The sequence below is a fragment of the Scyliorhinus canicula genome, chromosome 8 (genome assembly GCF_902713615.1).
Source record: "Scyliorhinus canicula chromosome 8, sScyCan1.1, whole genome shotgun sequence".
In the NCBI taxonomy this organism is placed as follows: Eukaryota; Metazoa; Chordata; class Chondrichthyes; order Carcharhiniformes; family Scyliorhinidae; genus Scyliorhinus; species Scyliorhinus canicula.
Window position 1 is genome coordinate 128,191,427 of NC_052153.1, and position 19,108 is coordinate 128,210,534.

Below are 19,108 nucleotides of genomic sequence, written 5' to 3' on the forward strand. Positions count from 1 at the left end.
GACCGTTGATCCTGACGGCCATCATGGAGCTTTTGAGGTGCCTAGGCCGTGACTGGTCCAAGGTGATGGCGCTGAGTTGAGGGTAGACGGCGGCGTGGTCGGCGATGCTGGAGTGGCCCCGCGATGACTGTTCGAGTTGGGTAGCGGGTGATGGCCAAGATGGCGGCCCCCTTTGCTCGCACGTGGCGGGCTGCGAGGAAGATGACGTCCAAGATGGCCGCCCCCATGGATCGCACGCGGCCGGCTGCATAGGGGAGGATGGCCAAGATGGCGGCCCCCGTGAGTCGCACAAGTTGTACGGAGGCAGAGTCGGCAGACACGCTGCCACGTTACGGAGTCTGCGAGCCTGAGAGTCGGAGGAACGAGTGTTCGAGCTGGGGTTAGAGTTGTTGGATTTGGCCAGGCATCCCTTAGCGAAGTGCCCTTTTCGCCCGCAGCTGCTTCAGATCGCGTTGCGGGCCGGGCATTGCTGTCGGGTATGTTGGGGCTGGCCGCAGAAATGTCACGATAGTCCTCCCGTGGTGGGCGGGTGGCCGCGTGGCGCAGGCCTGGGGCAGCCATTAGTCGGGGGTCCACGATGGGGTCGTGTGATCGGCCGGGAACGCAGTTAGGCTTTACCGTGTCCTCCAGGTCCTGGGCCCCTTTTTCAAGAAGACGCTGCCGCACATAATTTGATCGGACCCCCGCAACGGACACGTCTCGGACGGCGAGTTCCATGTGCTGAGAGGCTGTCATGGCCTGGAAGTTACAGTCGCGTGCTCGGGCTTTGAGGTCACGCAGATAGTCATCTAGCGACTCCCCAGGGCGCTGGCGACGAGTTGTGAAGATGTGTCACGCGTAGACTTCGCTCACGGGCCGCACGTAGAGGCGGTCGAGCATTGCGAGGGCCTCGGTGTAGGAGTCAGCTTCATTAAGTTGAGTAGAAATACGATGGCTCACCCGTGCGTGGAGAAGACTTAGTTTCTGTTCATCTGTAACAGGAGATCGTCGACGCAGCCAGGTAGGCCTTGAAGCGCCAAAGCCAATGCAAAATAATGTCCTTTGCCTCTGCGGCCTGTGGATCGCGTTCCAGTCAGTTAGGTTTGAGGGCTGATTCCATAGTGGTTCTTTAAGCCGATTAAATTGATGCGACCATCAATTCAACCAGAGACACGAGTTGGAGTAAACTGTGGCTTTAATCGGCTTACAACTGAGCCTGCCTGCGAATGTGCTGAACTGGAGGCGGATTCGCAGGGCCCCAGCACTTGGCGGAGCCCTGTACATGCTCCTAATCTCCCCCTGTGGGCAGAGCCGCGCAATGGCTCACAGGTGGAGCCCACAGGGACACCGTAATGTACAGTGTGAATTATAGTGGTTACACATTCACCACAGTCCCTTTAGTCTTTGATGGTGTCCTCTGTTTCTTGTGTTTCCTATAAGTGGAAACATCCTCTCCACGTCCACTCTATCCAGGCCTTGCAGTATCCTGTAAGTTTCAATAATATCCCCCCTCATCCTTCTAAACTCCAACGAGTACAGACCCAGAGTCCTCAACTGTTCCTCATATGAGAAGTTCTTCATTCCAAGGATCATTCTTGTGAACCTCCTCTGGACCCTTTCCAAGGCCAGCACATCTGTCCTTAGATACGGGGCCCAAAACTGTTCACAAAACTGCTTAAGGGCACTTATTGGTGCTCCTTCCGATTTTGCCAGTTTTATATTCCCTGAGCCTGGTGGTGGTCTCAATGTTGCGAGTTTGGAACCAGTGCAAGCAACGCTTTGGGCTGGAGGACATGTCGCTGTGGGCACTGATATGCGATAATCACAGGTTTGTGCCGGCGGAGCTGTATGCAAGGTTCTGGGGTGGCGGTGAAATAGAGTATTTCAGGACCTTGTTTGTAGTGGACAAATTTTAAGGCCTGGAGGAATTGTAAGAGTTGCCTGAGGGAAATGGCTTCAGATACCTGCAGGTGAGGAACTTTGTGAGAAGAGAGGTGCCATCATTCCTGGGGCTGTCGCCTCTGGTGTTGCAAGATAAGCTGCAGTCCGAGGATGACATTGGTGAGGGGGGAGTGTCAGACATTTATAGAGAGTTGATGGCGAGGGAGGGCTCTCCGGTGGAAGGGATCAAGCGCAAATGGGAGGAGGAGTTGTGGGGATGGGGGAGGTGAGGACCAGGACGTGAAGAAAGCCATGCGGAGGGTGAACGCATCCTCGTTGTGCACAAGGTTAAGCCTCATCCAATTTAGGGTGGTACATAGGGCCCACATGACGGTGGTGAGGATGAACCAATTCTTTGCAGGGATGGAGGATAGTTGTGGACGGTGTGCGTGGGCCCCGCGAATCACGTCCACATGAACTGGGCTTGTCCAAAGCTAAGGGGGTTCTGGCAGGTGTTCTCAGATGTCACGTCCGGGATTCTGGGTGTAGGGGTGGCCTCGAGTCCGGAGGTGGCAATATTTAGAATGTTGGAAGATCTGGGAGTTCCGGTGGGGAGAGATGTCTTGACCTTTGCCTCCCTAAAAGCCCGGAGATGGATTTTGTTCAGCTGGCGGAATCAGAGCCGCCAAAGGCTGTGGTGTGGTTGAGCCACTCGGCAGAATTCCTGCACTTGGTGAAGGTCACGCCAACCAAGCAGAGTCTGCCTAATGGGGAGCAGAGAAGGGGATCACCCAGAGGTGCAAGCCGTTCATTGATTTCTTCAAAGTGAATTAAGGTGTCAGTGGCGTGGGGTGGGTGGGTGGTTTTGGAGTTTGTTTTTCATTGTTTGTGGGGGGAGATAAGGGGGAAAAACTAAGGGAGTGGGGAGACGTGTGGGCTTGGATTTAGGGGTTGTTGTGTGCCTGTGATTTTTGTTCTTGTGGGTTTTTAGTTTTCTGATATTTCTATGTACATATGCAAAATGCCTATAATAAAAATATTTAAAACAAAAATAAAATACGGCGTTCTATAAACCTGAACCATATTGCAAATGGGGCCAGGCTGCATGTTTGTGGCATTCAGTCAATTTGCAGTTTACTCAATCTGGTGGAACGTATAATTTCTGCCCTGGTCAACTGTACCCTACCATTGCCATTCTCTGCTTGAAATGTTATTTTTAAAAATGTATTAATTTTATTCCTCACATTGTTCTCAGAATTGCAATCACACCCTCACCCTCACCAGCAAGGCCAAATTTCATGAACGCTTTATGATTGGTGCATCAGAGCTGAGGCATTCCGTGCAAGCCAGTGAGAACATAGCAGTCAACCAGCATCAACTTACTTGGGGATTTTCCGCTCATGATCAGTAAAAGAACACAGTTCTAAACCAAAATAACATTTTCAATTTATTTAACTCTCCTCTCTCTCTCTTCATATTTTTTTCTTCTCCTGACTAATGAACTCTACTTTGTGGTCTATCTACTAGTCGATTGATTCGGAGTTTTTGAAGTTACACTTGCGCATTCTATCATATCACCTAGCCACATTTGGCTGGATTTAATGTGGGCAACAGGAGTCTGGCCCACTGGATGGAGAACTGGTGGGAACCCCATGTCACTTCTGTGCAGGAGCCCAATCAAATTAAGTAACTGTGCGACAGTTAACTGATCAGCATTGGGCCTTGCCTGGGATTTGGACCTCGGCACCGGAAATCCTACTTCCTGAGAGCTGCTGGATAATCGGGGCCGACAGTGCCATTGGAGGCAGTGGTGGCTGCCGGTACTGCTCTGAGGATTTTCCCATGCTAGGCGTTGGATCATTGGACACAGTTGAGTAAGCGGAGTTTGGGAGTTGTGGGGAAGGGTTTTTTAAGAGAGAGAGAGAAGGGTGAGGGAGTTGGAGGTAAGAGCAGTGGGGTTAATTTCAGTGGCCACCCCCTTCCTGGTGCCAGGTCATTTGATCGGGCAAAGAAGAACTCCTCTCCTACCAGGGACCATTGTTTTTTTTTAATAAACATTTTATTGAGGTATTTTTTTGGTTTTACAACAACAAAATAAACAATGTACACGAGTCTATAAACATAGTGCAAAGAGCCTGCTTCCTCCCTTACCGGTCCCATCTTTATTATTCCCCTACTCTAAGCTAAACTAACTCCTCCCCCCCCTTCTGCTGACAATTAGATTTCTGCAGAGAAGTCGATGAACGGTTGCCATCTCCAGGCGAACCCTAACATTGACCCTCTCAAGACGAACTTTAGTTTCTCCAGACAGAGAAAGCTAGCCAAGTCAGAGAGCCAGGTCTCCGACATTGGGGGCTTTGAGTCCCTCCAAGCTAATGATATCCATCTCCGGGCTACCAGGGAAGCAAAGGCCAGAACATCTGCCTCTTTCTCCTCCTGGATCCCCGGATCTTCTGACACCCTGAAAATCGCCACCTCTGGACTCGGTGCCACCCTTGTTTTTAACACCGTGGACATGACGTCTGCAAACCCCTGTCAGAATCCCCTGAGCTTTGGGGATGTCCAAAACATGTGGACATGGTTCGCTGGACCCCCCACACCCACACACCTTGCACACCTATCTTCTACACCAAAGAACCTGCTCATCTGGGTCACTGTCATGTGAGCCTGGTGAACGACCTTAAACTGTATCAGGCTGAGCCTGGCGCATGTTGTGGACGCGTTGACTCTACTCAACACATCCGCCCAGAGACCATCCTCTATCTCTCCTCCTAACTCCTCTTGCTCACTTGCGCTTCAGCTCCTCAGTCTGCATGTCCTCTGACCCGATTTCCTTATAGATGCCAGAGACCTCCCTTCTCCCACGCACACTCTGGAAACTACCCTATCCTGTATCCCCCTTGGTGGTAGGAGCGGGAAGGTTGAGACCTGCCTACGTAGGACGTCCCGCACCTGGATGTACCTGAATTGGTTTCCCCTTGCCAATCCAAATTTCTCCTCCAGGTCCCTCAAGCTAAGAAAGCTCCTTTCTATAAACATATCCCCCATCCTCTCAATTCCTGCCCTTTGCCATCTCCAAAAACCCCCGTCCATCCTTCCTGGGGTAAACCGGTGATTATTGCAGATTGGAGACCAGACATATGCTCCCTCCGCTCCCACATGCTTCCTCCATTGCCCCCAGACTCTCGGGGCTGCCACCACCACGAGGCTGGTGGAGTACCGTGTCGGCGGGAACGGCAGAGGCGCCGTTATCAATGCCCCCAGACTGGTGCCCTTACATGAGGCCGCCTCCATACGCTCCCATGCCGACCCTCCACCCACTTCCTGATCATGGCTATATTCGCCGCCCAATAATAATTACTGAAGTTTGGTAGCGCCAGCCTGCCCTCTCCCTGGCTCCGCTCAAGCATCCCCTTTTTTACTCACGGTGTCTTGCCCACCCATACAAAGCCAGTGATAACTTTGTTAACCATTGTTAAAGGCAACAGGGTTTGCTGGATGGCATTTGGGAGATGTGGAAACCCACACTTTGCCTTGCAGCTGGTCCTCTCACATCCTCGGGGGAACAGGGCGTCCCATCTTGTCTCTATGGCATCCAGAGGCCTGGCCAGGTCAGCATCCCCAAAGTGTGGGGCAGATCTTCATGGTACCATGGCTATGTACTGGCATTTAAAAGCAGCTCCTCCTTGTTAGCAGGGAGCTACTAGGCATGAACCAACAAATCAGCATGTGGGACAGGCAGTAGCAGTATGACATTCATTGGGGCTAATTTTCGGCACTTTGTGCTGTCAAGTACAGGCTCAGCTGACGGGAAACGCTCAGGATGCCATGCCCGAAATGACACTTGGAACTTTTCCCGTTAATTTGCATCCTCTGAATAATTTCTAATTGGTAGACGTTGCTGGCAGATGAGTGATGCAGATGTGGTGCATTGAGTGTGTGGCCAGTGGTGTAGGCATTTGACAACACATTCACTCAACTCGCGTGAAGTCATTAAAATTCCTGTGCCACTGTACCCAGGACAGTAGGGCTGTGCTCTAGGCATAAGATGGGACACCCTGTTCCCCCGAGGGGGTGAGAGGACCAGCTGCAAGGCAAAGTGTGGGTTTCCACGTCTCCCAAATGCCATCCAGAAAACCCTGTTGCCTTTAACAATGGTCCCTGGGGGAGGGTCCAGAGGGTGAAGATGACGGTCCTTCCGAGATTCCTGTTTGTGTTCCAGTGTCCCCCCATCTTTATTCTGCGGACCTTTTTTTAAAACAGGTTAACAAAGTTATCGCTGGCTTTGTATGGGTGGGCCTAGAGCACAGCCCTAGCCACAGGTATCTGATCCCACTGCCATTGCAGAATTTTTTTGAAGTCCCTCCTGCTCCGCTATGCATCGATCATATCTCTCCTCCACTCCACCTAGACCTCCAGTGCAGCGTCAGAAAATCTTGGAGCCCGCTCTATACAATGTTGCACCATTTTTTTGTCTTTTCCAGGTGAAAATTACTTTGCAATACCTTCCAGCATCTGTTTCAGTCGCAACACACCTTTAAGAGATACAGGCTGACTTTAAATAATTCAAACTAGTTTCTTAGGATTTTGCACTCCCTGTTCAGATGCGCAGTCATTCAGCAGCACGCTGAGCACTGGGCTGTATCTTACAACCATTTAGAATAGTAGGCAACACAAATTGTTCACTGACTACATCAGAAGCAATAAGTGCAGGTTAATCACACATTGTGATTCTGACACACTTCTGTAGGAGTTACTATTTTCATGGCCAGTCTGTTTTATTAAAATTCCTTAATTCAATCAACAGGTTAACTTGAATTTTTGAGTAACATCAACTTTGAATTAATATGAGCATGCTGTAGACACAATCGGGCATATTGTCTTGTAACTTCTGAAGTGATTGCAATATCAGATTAAATTAAGTGTTTTTCCTCAAATACAATACTGTGATAATTAAGTGTAATTGAGATTCACATCAACCATGATCCCTGAATATTCAAACAGGCTAGAGGGGCTGTTCCTGTTCCTATGTTCTTATTGGTATGCTATCAACAATGTTCATAAGATGTTCACTGTAGATAGGTATTGACTACAGTTGCTAATTTATGTATGCTTATTTTTCTTCATACAGGACATTGTTGTTTTCAGTATGCTTCATTTGTAAAAAGCAAGTAACTGAAAAGACATCAAAGGAGGAACAATTTGACTTAGAACTGAAACTATTCTGAACAAAACAGAAAAACTGCAAAGTTCCTTAAAATCCACGCAAGGTGACGGCACCTCAGCAACTAATTTCCAGATGGCAAGCATTAGCTGCTTAAAATTAATTGGACTTCTTGCAACTTTCATCACCCTTTCAATAGCAGGCACCTTAAAACATAACCAGACGAGTGAAGAGGCACCAGATTTCCCACTCACATCAGATGGACAGACATATCCCTGGAACAAGATGAGATTGCCTGGAAGCGTTGTTCCAGTGCATTATGACCTGCTTATACACCCAAACTTGACCACTTTGAAATTTTCTGCATCGGTGAGAATTGAAGTTTTTGTTAAATCAGATACAAACTCCATAATTCTGCACAGCAAAAACCTGGAAATCATTAAGGCATACATTGTACCAGTGAAAGAGGATGGAACAATTGGATCAGAAAGCGACTTGCATCTTTTGGAATACCCACCATTTGAGCAAATTGCACTTCAGGCTGGTGAACCCCTGTCTTCTGGAGCCACACACTTGATTAATATTGACTACATTGCCAATCTGTCAGAAAGCTTCCACGGCTTTTACAAGAGCACTTATAAAACACAAGATGGTCAATTAAGGTAAAACACTTTATTGTCCAATGAAAAAGAGAAAAAATTATTTGAAAATATGAAATGAAGTAGAAAATGCCATACCAGATGCTTTAGCAACTTTCAATACCTTTTAGAAACGGTTAACATTTCAGGTTGAGTTAGGGTGGCATGCTGGTGCAGTGGTTAGCACTGCTGCCTATGGCACTGAGGATTTGGGTTCGATCGTGGCCTCGGGTCACTGTCCGTGTGGAGTTTGCACATTCTCCCTCTGTGTGGGTTTCACCCCCACAACCCAAGGATGGGCAGCACAATAACACAGTGGTTAGCACAGTTGCTTCACAGCTCCAGGGTCCCAGGTTCGACTCCCAGCTTGGGTCATTGCCTGTGCGGAGTCTGCACTTTCTCCCCGTGTCTGCGTGGGTTTCCTCTGGGTGCTCCAGTTTCCTACCACAGTCCAAAGATGTGCAGGTTAAGTGGATTGGCTATGCTAAATTGCCCTTAGGTGGGGTTACGGGGATCGGATGTAGGTGTAGGGACAGGGTGAAGGTGTAGGCTTATGTGGGGTGGTCTTTCCAAGGGCCGAAGCAGACTCGATGGGCCAAATGGCCTTCATCTGCACTGTAAATTCTATGATTCTACGTGCAGGTTAGGTGGATTGGCCACACTGAATTGCCCTTTAATTGGAAAACAAAAATTGGGTACATGAAATTTATTTGAAAAAATATAGTAAAAAAGCCAGTCAGTCAAAGGATCTTTTTTTTTTAAATAATTTTTATTGAGAAATTTTGATTTTATACAACATTGACGCACCTTAGTAAAATACCGAAAATAACAATAATATTAACAATCATATACATTCGCCCCATCCCCATGAACAACCCAGCATTTTAACAACAACGCAAATTAACACACTATAAAGTTACAGAATAAACACTACAATAATGCAACCCCCCCCCCCCCCCCCCCCGGGTTGCTGCTGCTATTGACCCAGTTACCTATCTCTGAGCCAGGAAGTCCAGAAAAGGCTGCCATCGTTTATAGAACCCTTGTATTGATCCTCTCAGGGCAAATTTGACCTTTTCCAATTTTATAAATCCCGCCATGTCACTGATCCAGGTCTCCACACTCCATTGTAACAGAATCCTTCGACGGGCTACTAGGGACGCAAAGGCCAGGACACCGGCCTCTTTCGCCTCCTGCACTCCCGGCTCTACCGCAACTCCAAAAATCGCGAGTCCCCACCCTGGTTTGACCCTGGATCCAACCACCCTCGACACCGTCCCCGCCACCCCCTTCCAGAATTCTTCCAGTGCTGGGCATGCCCAGAACATATGGGCGTGGTTCGCAGGACTCCCCGAACATCTGGTGCACCTGTCCGCACCCCCGAAGAACCTACTCGTCCTAGTCCCGGACATGTGGGCCCGGTGCAGCATCTTAAATTGGATGAGACTAAGCCTCGCACATGAGGAGGAAGAGTTGACTCTCTCCAAGGCATCCGCCCAAGTCCCGTCCTCTATCTGCTCCCCGAGTTCCTCCTCCCCTTTAGCCTTCAGCTCCTCCACTGACGACTCCTCCACCTCCTGCATTACCTTATAGATGTCAGACACCTTCCCCTCTCCTACCCACACCCCTGAAAGCACTCTGTCCATCGTCCCCTGCGAGGGCAGCAAAGGGAATCCCTCTACCTGTCGCCTAGCAAACGCCTTTACCTGCAGGTATCTGAACATGTTCCCCTGGGGAAGGCCAAATTTATCTTCCAGTTCCCCCAGGCCCGCAAACCTCCCGCCAATAAACAGGTCCCTCAATTTGCTGATGCCCGCCCTTTGCCACCCCCTGAATCCCCCATCCGTGTTCCCCGGGATGAACCGATGGTTGCCACCCAGTGGAGCCTCCATCGAGCCCCCTGTTTCCCCCCGATGCCGTCTCCATTGTTCCCAGATTCTTAGGGTCGCTGCCACCACCGGGCTCGTGGTAAACCTCTTAGGGGAGAGCGGCAACGGTGCCGTTACCATGGCACCCAGGCTCGTACCTCTACATGACGCCATCTCCGTTCTTTTCCACGCCGCCCCTCCCCCCTCCATCACCCATTTACGCACCATTGACACATTGGCTGCCCAATAGTACCCCAGAAGGTTGGGCAGTGCCAGCCCACCTCCATCCCTTCCTCGCTCCAGGAACACCCTCCTCACTCTCAGAGTCCCATGTGCCCACACAAAACTCAGAATACTGCTAGTCACTCTCCTAAAGAAGGCCCTGGGGATAAATATGGGCAGGCACTGAAAAAGGAACAAGAACCTCGGAAGCACTGTCATTTTGACGGACTGCACCCTCCCCGCCAACGACAATGGCAGCATGTCCCACCTCCTGAACTCCTCCTCCATCTGATCTACCAGCCTGGTAAAGTTATGCTTGTGGAGAGTCCCCCAGTCCCTGGCCACTTGCACCCCCAGGTACCTAAAGCTCTCCCCTGCCCGCCTAAGCGGGAGCCTACCAATTCCTTCCTCCTGGTCTCCAGGGTGCACCACAAACACCTCGCTCTTGCCTAAGTTTAATTTATAACCTGAGAAGGTCCCAAACTCGGCTAGTAACTCCATCACTCCCGGCATCCCTCCCACCGGGTCCGCCACATACTAACAGGTCGTCGGCATACAACGACACCCTATGTTCCTCTCCACCTCGCACCAAGCCTCTCCACCTCTCTGAATCTCTCAATGCCATCGCCAGCGGCTCGATTGCCAGTGCAAACAACAAGGGGGACAGGGGGCAACCCTGCCTGGTCCCTCGGTAAAGCCAGAAGTACTCCGACCTCCTCCTATTCGTGGCCACGCACGCCATCGGGGCCTCATATAGCAGCCTCACCCATCTAATAAACCCTTCACCAAATCCAAACCTCCCCAACACCTCCCATAGGTACCCCCACTCCACTCTAGCGAAGGCCTCTCCGCATCCAGTGCCACCACTATCTCTGCCTCCCCCTCAATCGCCGGCATCATAATGACATTCAGCAATCTCCGCACATTCGTGTTCAGCTGCCTTCCCTTCACAAAACCTGTCTGGTCCTCGTGCACAACCCCTGGCACACAGTCCTCTATCCTGGTGGCCAGGATTTTTGCCAGCACCTTAGCGTCCACGTTGAGGAGAGATATGGGCCTGTATGAACCACACTGCTGGGGGTCCTTGTCCTTCTTTAAAATTAACGAGATCAGCGCCCGTGACATCGTCGGGGGCAAAGTCCCCCCCTCCCACGCTTCATTGAGTGTTCGCACCAGCAAGGGGCCCACTAGATCCACAAACTTTTTATAAAATTCCACCGGGAACCCATCCGGCCCCGGTGCCTTCCCTGACTGCATCTGCCCGATCCCCTTAACTAGCTCCTCCAGCTCAATCGGCGCACCCAACCCCTCCACCTTCTCCTCCTGCACCTTCGGGAAAGAAAGCCCGTCCAGGAACCTCTCCATTCCCCTCCTCTCCCCCGTTGGCTCCGACCGGTACAGTTCCCCGTAAAAATCCTTGAAGACCTCATTCACCTCTACCCCCTTCCGCACCACATTCCCACTCTTATCTCTCACTCCAGCAATCTCCTTAGCCGCATCCCGCTTACGCAGCTGATGAGCCAGCATCCTACTCGCCTTTTCACCATGTTCGTACACTGCCCCTTGTGCCTTCCTCCACTGTGCCTCCGCCTTTCTAGTGGTCAGCAAATCAAATTTAGCCTGCAAGCTGCGCCTCTCCCCCAACAGTCCCTCCTCTGGTGCCTCTGCATACCTCCTGTCCACCTCCAGCATCTTTCCCACCAGTCTATCCCTCTCACTCCTCTCGCTCCTCTCCCTGTGTGCCCGGATGGATATCAGCTCCCCACGAATTACTGCCTTCAGGGCTTCCCAGACCATCCCCACCTGAACCTCCCCCGTATCATTCACCTCAAGGTACCCCTCAATACTTGCCCGGACCCTCCTACACACCTCCTCCTCCGCCAACAACCCCACATCCAACCGCCACAACGGACGTTGGTCTCGCACCTCTCCCATCTCCAACTCTATCCAATGCGGAGCGTGGTCGGAGATTGCAATGGCCGAATACTCGGCCTCCTCCACTCTCGGAATCAGTCCCCTACTCACCACGAAGAAATCTATCCGAGAGTAGACCCTATGTACGTGGGAGAAGAAAGAGTACTCGCGTGCCCTCGGCCTCACAAACCTCCATGGATCCACTCCACCCATCTGATCCATAAACCCTCTCAGTACCTTGGCCGCCGCCGGCCTCCTACCCGTCCTAGAGCTGGACCGATCCAGTGAAGGATCCAACACCGTATTAAAGTCCCCCCCTATGATCAGACCTCCCGCCTCCAGATCCGGGATCCGTCCCAACATACGCCTCATAAAGCCCGCATCGTCCCAATTTGGGGCATACACACTAGCCAGTACCACCTTCTCTCCTTGTAGCCTGCCCCTAACCATCACATACCTACCCCCCTTATCCGCCACCACCTCCGGTGCCTCAAACGACACATTTTTCCCCACCAGAATCGCCACTCCCCGGTTCCTCACATCCAACCCCGAGTGGAAAATCTGCCCCACCCATCCCTTCCTCAGGCGGACCTGGTCCGCCACCCTCAGGTGGGTCTCCTGAAGCATTGCCACATCCGCCTTTAGCCCCTTCAGGTGAGCCAGTACCCTCGACCGCTTCACCGGCCCATTCAACCCTCTCACATTCCAGGTGACCAACCGGATCAGAGGGCGTCCCGCCCCCCTCCCCCGTCGACTAGCCATAGCCCGTCGACTGCCCGCCCCAGGCCAGCACCCCCTGCTCGACCCCGTCCCCATAGCGACAACCCCTCACCTCTGTCCCCCCAGCCCCCACCAGCTCCTTCTTGACCCTACCAGCAGCAACCCGGTATTCCCCTTTCCCCCCCTCCCTTCCCCCCCAGGCTAGGAACCCTCCCAGCCGCGAACCGTCCTCCATTGTACTTCCGTGGGTCAGCTAACTTCTGCTGACCCCGGAAACTCCCGCCATTAGCCCGACCCCTCCCGAAGTGGGATCATCCCCCAATCTATCCCTCCTCCTGGCACCGCTGCAGCGCGGGGAAGAACCAGTTAAGGACCCGCCTCCCCCGTCACCATCTCCACCCCCCAGCCCCGCAGCACGGGAAACCAGAGGAAAGCCCGCGCTTTCGCCCTGCCCCACCACACCCTTCTGACGCAGCTCCCAAATATCAGCCCCACTCCATACCCCCACTCCGGCATAGAATACAACATACCCCCCCGACCCTCCCCTCAAGATACACAGCCCAAACAATGTCCCACAGCACAAAAACAAAAACATAGCAGAACAACCCCTCCGTAAATAACCATATCAAAATTGCAAAAGTACTAAAACAAGAAGAAAACAACAGAAGAAAAAGAGAACACAGCAACAGCAGAATCCAGCACTAATATCTTACAGCCGACCTCGCAACCCCCAACCCCTAGTTCAAGTCCAGTTCCAGTTTCTCCGTCCGCACGAAGGCCCACGCCTCCTCCGGGGAATCAGTCAAAGGATCTTAACCGTAGAAGCTAAATTGTTTTAGGGGCTGATCAATTTGCCTTGTATTTCTAGTGATCTCTAATTTTATTTCCTTTTTAAGTAACCCCCTTGATGTTGTTCATATGAATACTGACAAAATTGGTTAGGTTGTTTTACATACTATAGAAAGTAAAGCATGGAAACAGGCCGTTTGACTCCCCACTCCGTCTGGGCGTTTAACCTCTTCTTGAGCACTTGTCCAAACAGGCCAATATTTTCCTTGCAAATGATGCACTGAAACTTGCAGTCAATTGTGTTGGCAAAGAAAAGAAACACATTTCAAATTTAATTTATCGAACAATTTGCGTTTGATAAGGTTTCCCATGGCAGGTTGATGGAAAAAGTGAAGTCGTATGGGGATCAGGGTGTACCAGCTAGATGGATAAAGACCTGGCTGGGCAACAGGAGACAGAGAGTAGTGGTGGAAGGGAGTGTCTCAAAATGGAGAAGGGTGACTAGTGGTGTTCCACAGGGATCCGTGCTCGGACCACTGTTGTTCGTGATCTACATAAATGACCTGGAGGAAGGTATAGGTGGTCTGATTAGCATGTTTGCAGATGATACTAAGATTGGTGGAGTTGCAGATAGCGAGGAGGACTGTCAGAGAATACAACAAAATATAGATAGATTGGAGAGTTGGGCAGAGAAATGGCAGATGGAGTTCAATCCAGGCAAATGCGAGGTGATGCATTTTGGAAGATCAAATTCAAGAGCGGACTATATGGTCAATGGAAGGGTCTTGGGGAAAATTGATGTGCAGAGAGATCTGGGAGTTCAGGTCCATTGTACCCTGAAGGTGGCAACTCGGGTGGATGGAGTGGTCAAGAAGGCATACAGCATGCTTGCCTTCATCGGACGGGGTATTGAGTACAAGAGTTGGCAGGTCATGTTACAATTGTATAGGACTTTGGTTCGGCCACATTTGGAATACTGCATGCAGTTCTGGTCGCCACATTACCAGAAGGATGTGGATGCCTTGGAGAGGGTGCAGAGGAGGTTCACCAGGATGTTGCCTGGTATGGAGGGTGCTAGCTATGAAGAAAGGTTGAGTAGATTAGGATTGTTTTCATTGGAAAGATGGAGGTTGAGGGGGGACCTGATTGAGGTCTACAAAATTGAGAGGTATGGACAGGGTGGATAGCAACAAGCTTTTCCCAAGAGTGGGGGTGTCAGTTACAAGGAGTCACGATTTCAAAGTGAGAGGGGGAAAGTTTAAGGGAGATGTGCGTGGAAAGTTTTTTACGCAGAGAGTGGTGGGTGCCTGGAACGCTTTACCAGCGGAGATGGTAGAGGCGGGCACAATAGCATCATTTAAGAAGCATCTAGACAGGTATATGAATGGGCGGGAACAGAGGGAAGTAGACCTTGGAAAATAGGAGACAGGTTTAGATAAAGGATCTGGAATGGCGCAGGCTGGGAGGGCCGAAGGGCCTGTTCATGTGCTGTAATTTTCTTTATTCTTTTGTTCTTTGTTCTAATACCTTAATTAATTTCTCTTTTAGTTAAAAAAATTCTAAACCTTCTAAATGGTGCCTTTCAGACTTGAAGGTAGTTTCAGACTTGGAGGTTGAGTTTCCTTGGGGTTCAGCAGGTCATCTTCAGTGAAATAGCCACAAAAACACTGAAAATGTTTATGACATTTCAGCAAGGAAACACTCTTAAAGGTAGTGGTGACACAAGAACACTGGTGGGAAATTATTCCTTATTCACCCCTTAACCTCTTAAGAGAAAAATTAGGATAAGGTTCTCTTAAACAACCTATCCCACTACTTAACGTTCCTTTCCCCAATGTGCATAACGCATGATGTACAGCATCAATCTAGATACCAGGTATTTAAACAACCTATCCCACTACTTAACATTCCTTTACCCAATATGCATAACGCATGATGTACAGCATCCATCTGAATACCAGGTATTGAGAATCTGAGTAAAATAAAACTATCCATAATTATCCTGAAGTACTTAACAATGAAGAGAATTCAAAATGCATTGGAGCATATTCTGGTTCTCAAATTCCATTGTTGCTAAGCTTTCCATTATTACTATCATTTGTTTTAATAACATGAAAAAAAAATTATGAAACATGAAATGTTGGATTCATTTGCAATACTCCTTTGCTTCACAACTATACACAGATTTTAAGGGTAACATGGATTACAAAGCATATCTTAAGCTACAGTGATTTCAGTAACATAAAATCCCTTTAAGCACACAGATTAGCTGTGGTCAAATATACACTCTGCTCTGAACCCAAGTTAATATCTGTGTGTTTCTCCTCAGAATCGCCCCAGGTGATTGCACAGGAGAGTCTCCAAACCCCACTCCAAAAACATGCTTTAAAATCTTCTTTCACAATATATAGATACATAGAACATAGTGCAGAAGGAGGCCATTTGGCCCATCAAGTCTGCACCGAACCACTTAAGCCCTCACTTCCACCCTATCCCTGTAACTCAATAACCCCTCCCACTAAGGGCAATTTAGCATGGCCAATCCACCTAACCTGCACGTCTTTGGACTGTGGGAGGAAACGGAGCACCCGGAGGAAACCCACTCAGACACTGGGAGAACGTGCAGACTCCGCACAGACCGTGACCCAGCGGGGAATTGAACCTGGGACCCTGGCGCTGTGGAGCCACAGTGCTTGCCACGTGTGCTACCGTGCTGCCCGAAGGCTTTCCGTTAGTGGTTTGCATTCTGAAATCCAGTCCAGGTTTTTCTAAATTACTCTGTTGAACAAAGCTTCTGCTCCACTTTTAACAGTTAATCCAGTATCCAGATTTTACACCACCCCTTCCGGATTTCTGTCTTTACTGTTGTACAAACTGTTCACAATTGCTTTAACCCTCGATTTCCAGACTCAATCAAATGGCATCAAACTTTTGATTCAACTCTGAAGTCTGCTTTCCTAATTTTAATCTGGTCACTACAATAGGCTCTTTAACTCAGAATACTTTGCTTACTCTTCCTTGAATGCTTCTGAATAATATCTTGGTCTGTGTTCTCTTAACTTCAGTCGGCTTGGGACATTTTTTCTGTCCCACTTCCATGGTTATCTAGACAGAAACGGGTCCTTTGGGAAGTCTGCCTTTTGGCTGCTCCCGTCCTATCCATCTTCTCTTGGCAGAGTTGAGAGATGTTCACTCCCAGGCGTTTTTCTTAAATGGAAATATATCAAGCTAAAACTAAAATTTAAAAGTTTTTCTACATTTGAAGACCCACAGTTGCTAAGCAATCACTGCTAGTTTAGACATTCTTCACACCATAGCCCTCTCTAAGCACAATAGAAACACAGTTGGAACGGAACCAACCACAGCACCTACATACACCATTGTCCTAACTATATGTTTTACCCTTCTAGGCATAGAAACATTAAATTAAAACCACTCAAAACTCCACCTTACTTCTAATGTTTACCCGTACAAATATAAATCCCATAAAACTACCTTTGTTTCCCCAACACCTGAAACATGTTTTTTCCTCACAGTCCTGTTTGTTTTCAGGCTTGCTGCTCCATGTTAGAGAAAATCCAATCTAACTTGAATCTCCGGCTGTACTGGTCAAAGTTGCAAAAAATGGGTTGAATTTTGTGACTAGGCCAAAGATCCCAAAATTGGGACTGGAAGTGGGTGCCACTTCCGCTTGGATGAGGGTCGGCTGGCTACTTGGTGATTTGTTAACATCCAGACAATTAACAGTAGGAGGTGCAAGGGCCAACAGCTGAGAGTGCGGAGGTGGCTTAAGCTCATACTGGGGCAAATGCTGGCACCATATTTAAATAGCTGCCAGTATTGCATGTAACAGGGACTGCCTGGGACACGATTAAATTTAAGGAAACCCACAGCCAGAATAGCAGAAGGAAGACACTGGGTGGCCCTGTTCTTGTTCTCCTCCAGGCTGCAGGGGTAGATTTTGCATCTTCAGACATGGGCGGAGGAGGCCAGCATGACTGACAATTGAAATCATTACTGTGGATGCTGGAATCTGAAACAAAAACAGAAAATACTGGCCAATCTCCAGAGGTTTGACAGCACCGGTGGAGAGAAAAGGGGGCTAAAGTTTCGAGTCTGGGTGACTCTTTGTCAAGGCTGACAAGCTGAGCTTTGACAAAGAGTCATCCAGACTCAAAACGTTAGCCCTCTTTTCTCTCCACAGATGCTGTCAGACCTACTGAGACTGTCCTGTATTTTCGGTTTTTGTGACTGACCAAGCAAGCGGAGATGGAGAATGTAGAGGAGGTGAGTACTGTGGAGTCAACTCACCTCCTGAACCTGGATACAGTGCTGCAAACACATCAGACTTTACTAGGTCTGCCAAAGTAAGTACTCCACAGCTCTTTTCATTTTTGGGGTTTGTATAAAGCAACATGAGAGGGTCAGTCTGGTGGAGAGGGAATAACAACGCAGTCAGTGGTCAAAGGATCCGGCAATAGCATATACTGTCCAAGGCATGGCTGCATCTCAGTGTGAGGCACCTGTCTGTCATTTGAGTCCTGTAAGCTTCCACAAAGGTGACCACATGCAGGAGGCATTCATCTGACCCAATCATGGAGCTGGGCTGGGCTACCACCAGTGTTTATCAGTGTGGGCAGAAAGACAGTGACTATCCTTGTGCTTGGAGGAGAAGACAGCCCATAACCTCAAGGAAGGAACAAAGACCGCAAGCATTTATTCTTGGCCATTCTAATTCCCATAGAGGAGGTCGTAGAGATTGAGGATAAGTGGATGTGATGAGGTGGGTGGGAGTTCTGACGTTGGTGGGGGTTGGATATTGAGGGGTTGAGGGGTGGCCGTACATTGAGATTGTGTGTTGGGACAGGGGTGGGGTTGGGGTCAGGACTGGGTGGGAGCCAGGTCGGGGTGGGTCGGGGTTGGTGTTAGTTCAGCGGGGGTGGAGGTCGGGTTCAGTTGTATGGCGGGGGTCAGGACGGGAGGGAGTGGTGTTGTGGCAGGGGTTGGGTTTGTGTGGAGCCAGGAGGTTATGGGGCATTCTGCTTGATCCTTGCTCAGGTTACCTGTTCATGAAAACTTCTGGCTAGTCTGTGGGAGCCTTGATGGCCACATGAATGCATTTGATTGCACAAGCCACAAGTCTAACTCTTTCTAATCCATTATCCATACTTGCTTGAAGACAATTTGAAAGTCTTCACCCATGAGAAAGAGTTCAACGACCTTTTGCATATTTTCATAGAAGTATGAGCAATATTAGTGAACCAGTGCTTGACATTCACAGGATATTTCATATGCAGTTTTAGCACTGATATTAGCTAGTTGATTTTAAATTGTTTAATGGCTAAATTAAAATAGATTTGAAAAGGAATGTTATCTAGACATGTTAAGTATTTGTTGTTAATACGTCAAACTTTAATTTCTAGCCTTCTGTTATAATGTAAACAACGAATGATTGTTAGTAGCAGTCTGACCTTGGGTTATCACTATTCTGGTGGACGTCACATGACGTTCACTTGTGTCATGCTCTGAGTAATTCAGTCTATTTTGTTCTGAGATACCAAGCACCATTTTATCTATGTTATGCAGACATGTCCAAAAGAAGGTTAACTGCTTTTATTTTTTTCTGTTTTATACAGTGTGTTGGCATCCACCCAGTTTGAGCCCACTGCCGCACGCATGGCATTTCCATGCTTTGATGAACCTGCTTTCAAAGCCAAGTTTTCAATCAAAATACGCAGAGAATCCAGACATATCGCTGTGTCCAACATGCCCGTTGTATGTAAAATTGAGCTTCCTTATTCACACCACTCGTTTGCTTTCTAGTTATAAATGTCTTTGAACTGTTATGTTATCTTTTCTAAGTTAATCCATTTAAGTTTGAACCCACCATCATGAGAGGAATTACTAATTAAAAGTGAAATATATAGGAAGTG

At 49.0% G+C, this 19,108-nt stretch overlaps 1 protein-coding gene across 2 annotated transcripts in view; it reads left to right on the top strand.

Annotated features, from left to right (window-relative positions):
- Positions 1 to 19,108, top strand: part of LOC119970497 (endoplasmic reticulum aminopeptidase 1-like) — a 111,909-nt gene that overhangs the window by 14,986 nt on the left and 77,815 nt on the right. For both annotated transcript variants that reach the window (XM_038805223.1, XM_038805221.1), the window contains exons 2-3: positions 6,992 to 7,686; positions 18,812 to 18,950. In XM_038805223.1, the coding sequence (XP_038661151.1) occupies positions 7,160 to 7,686; positions 18,812 to 18,950 (666 nt within the window). In that variant the 5' untranslated portion in view covers positions 6,992 to 7,159. The remainder of the gene's footprint in view (positions 1 to 6,991; positions 7,687 to 18,811; positions 18,951 to 19,108) is intronic.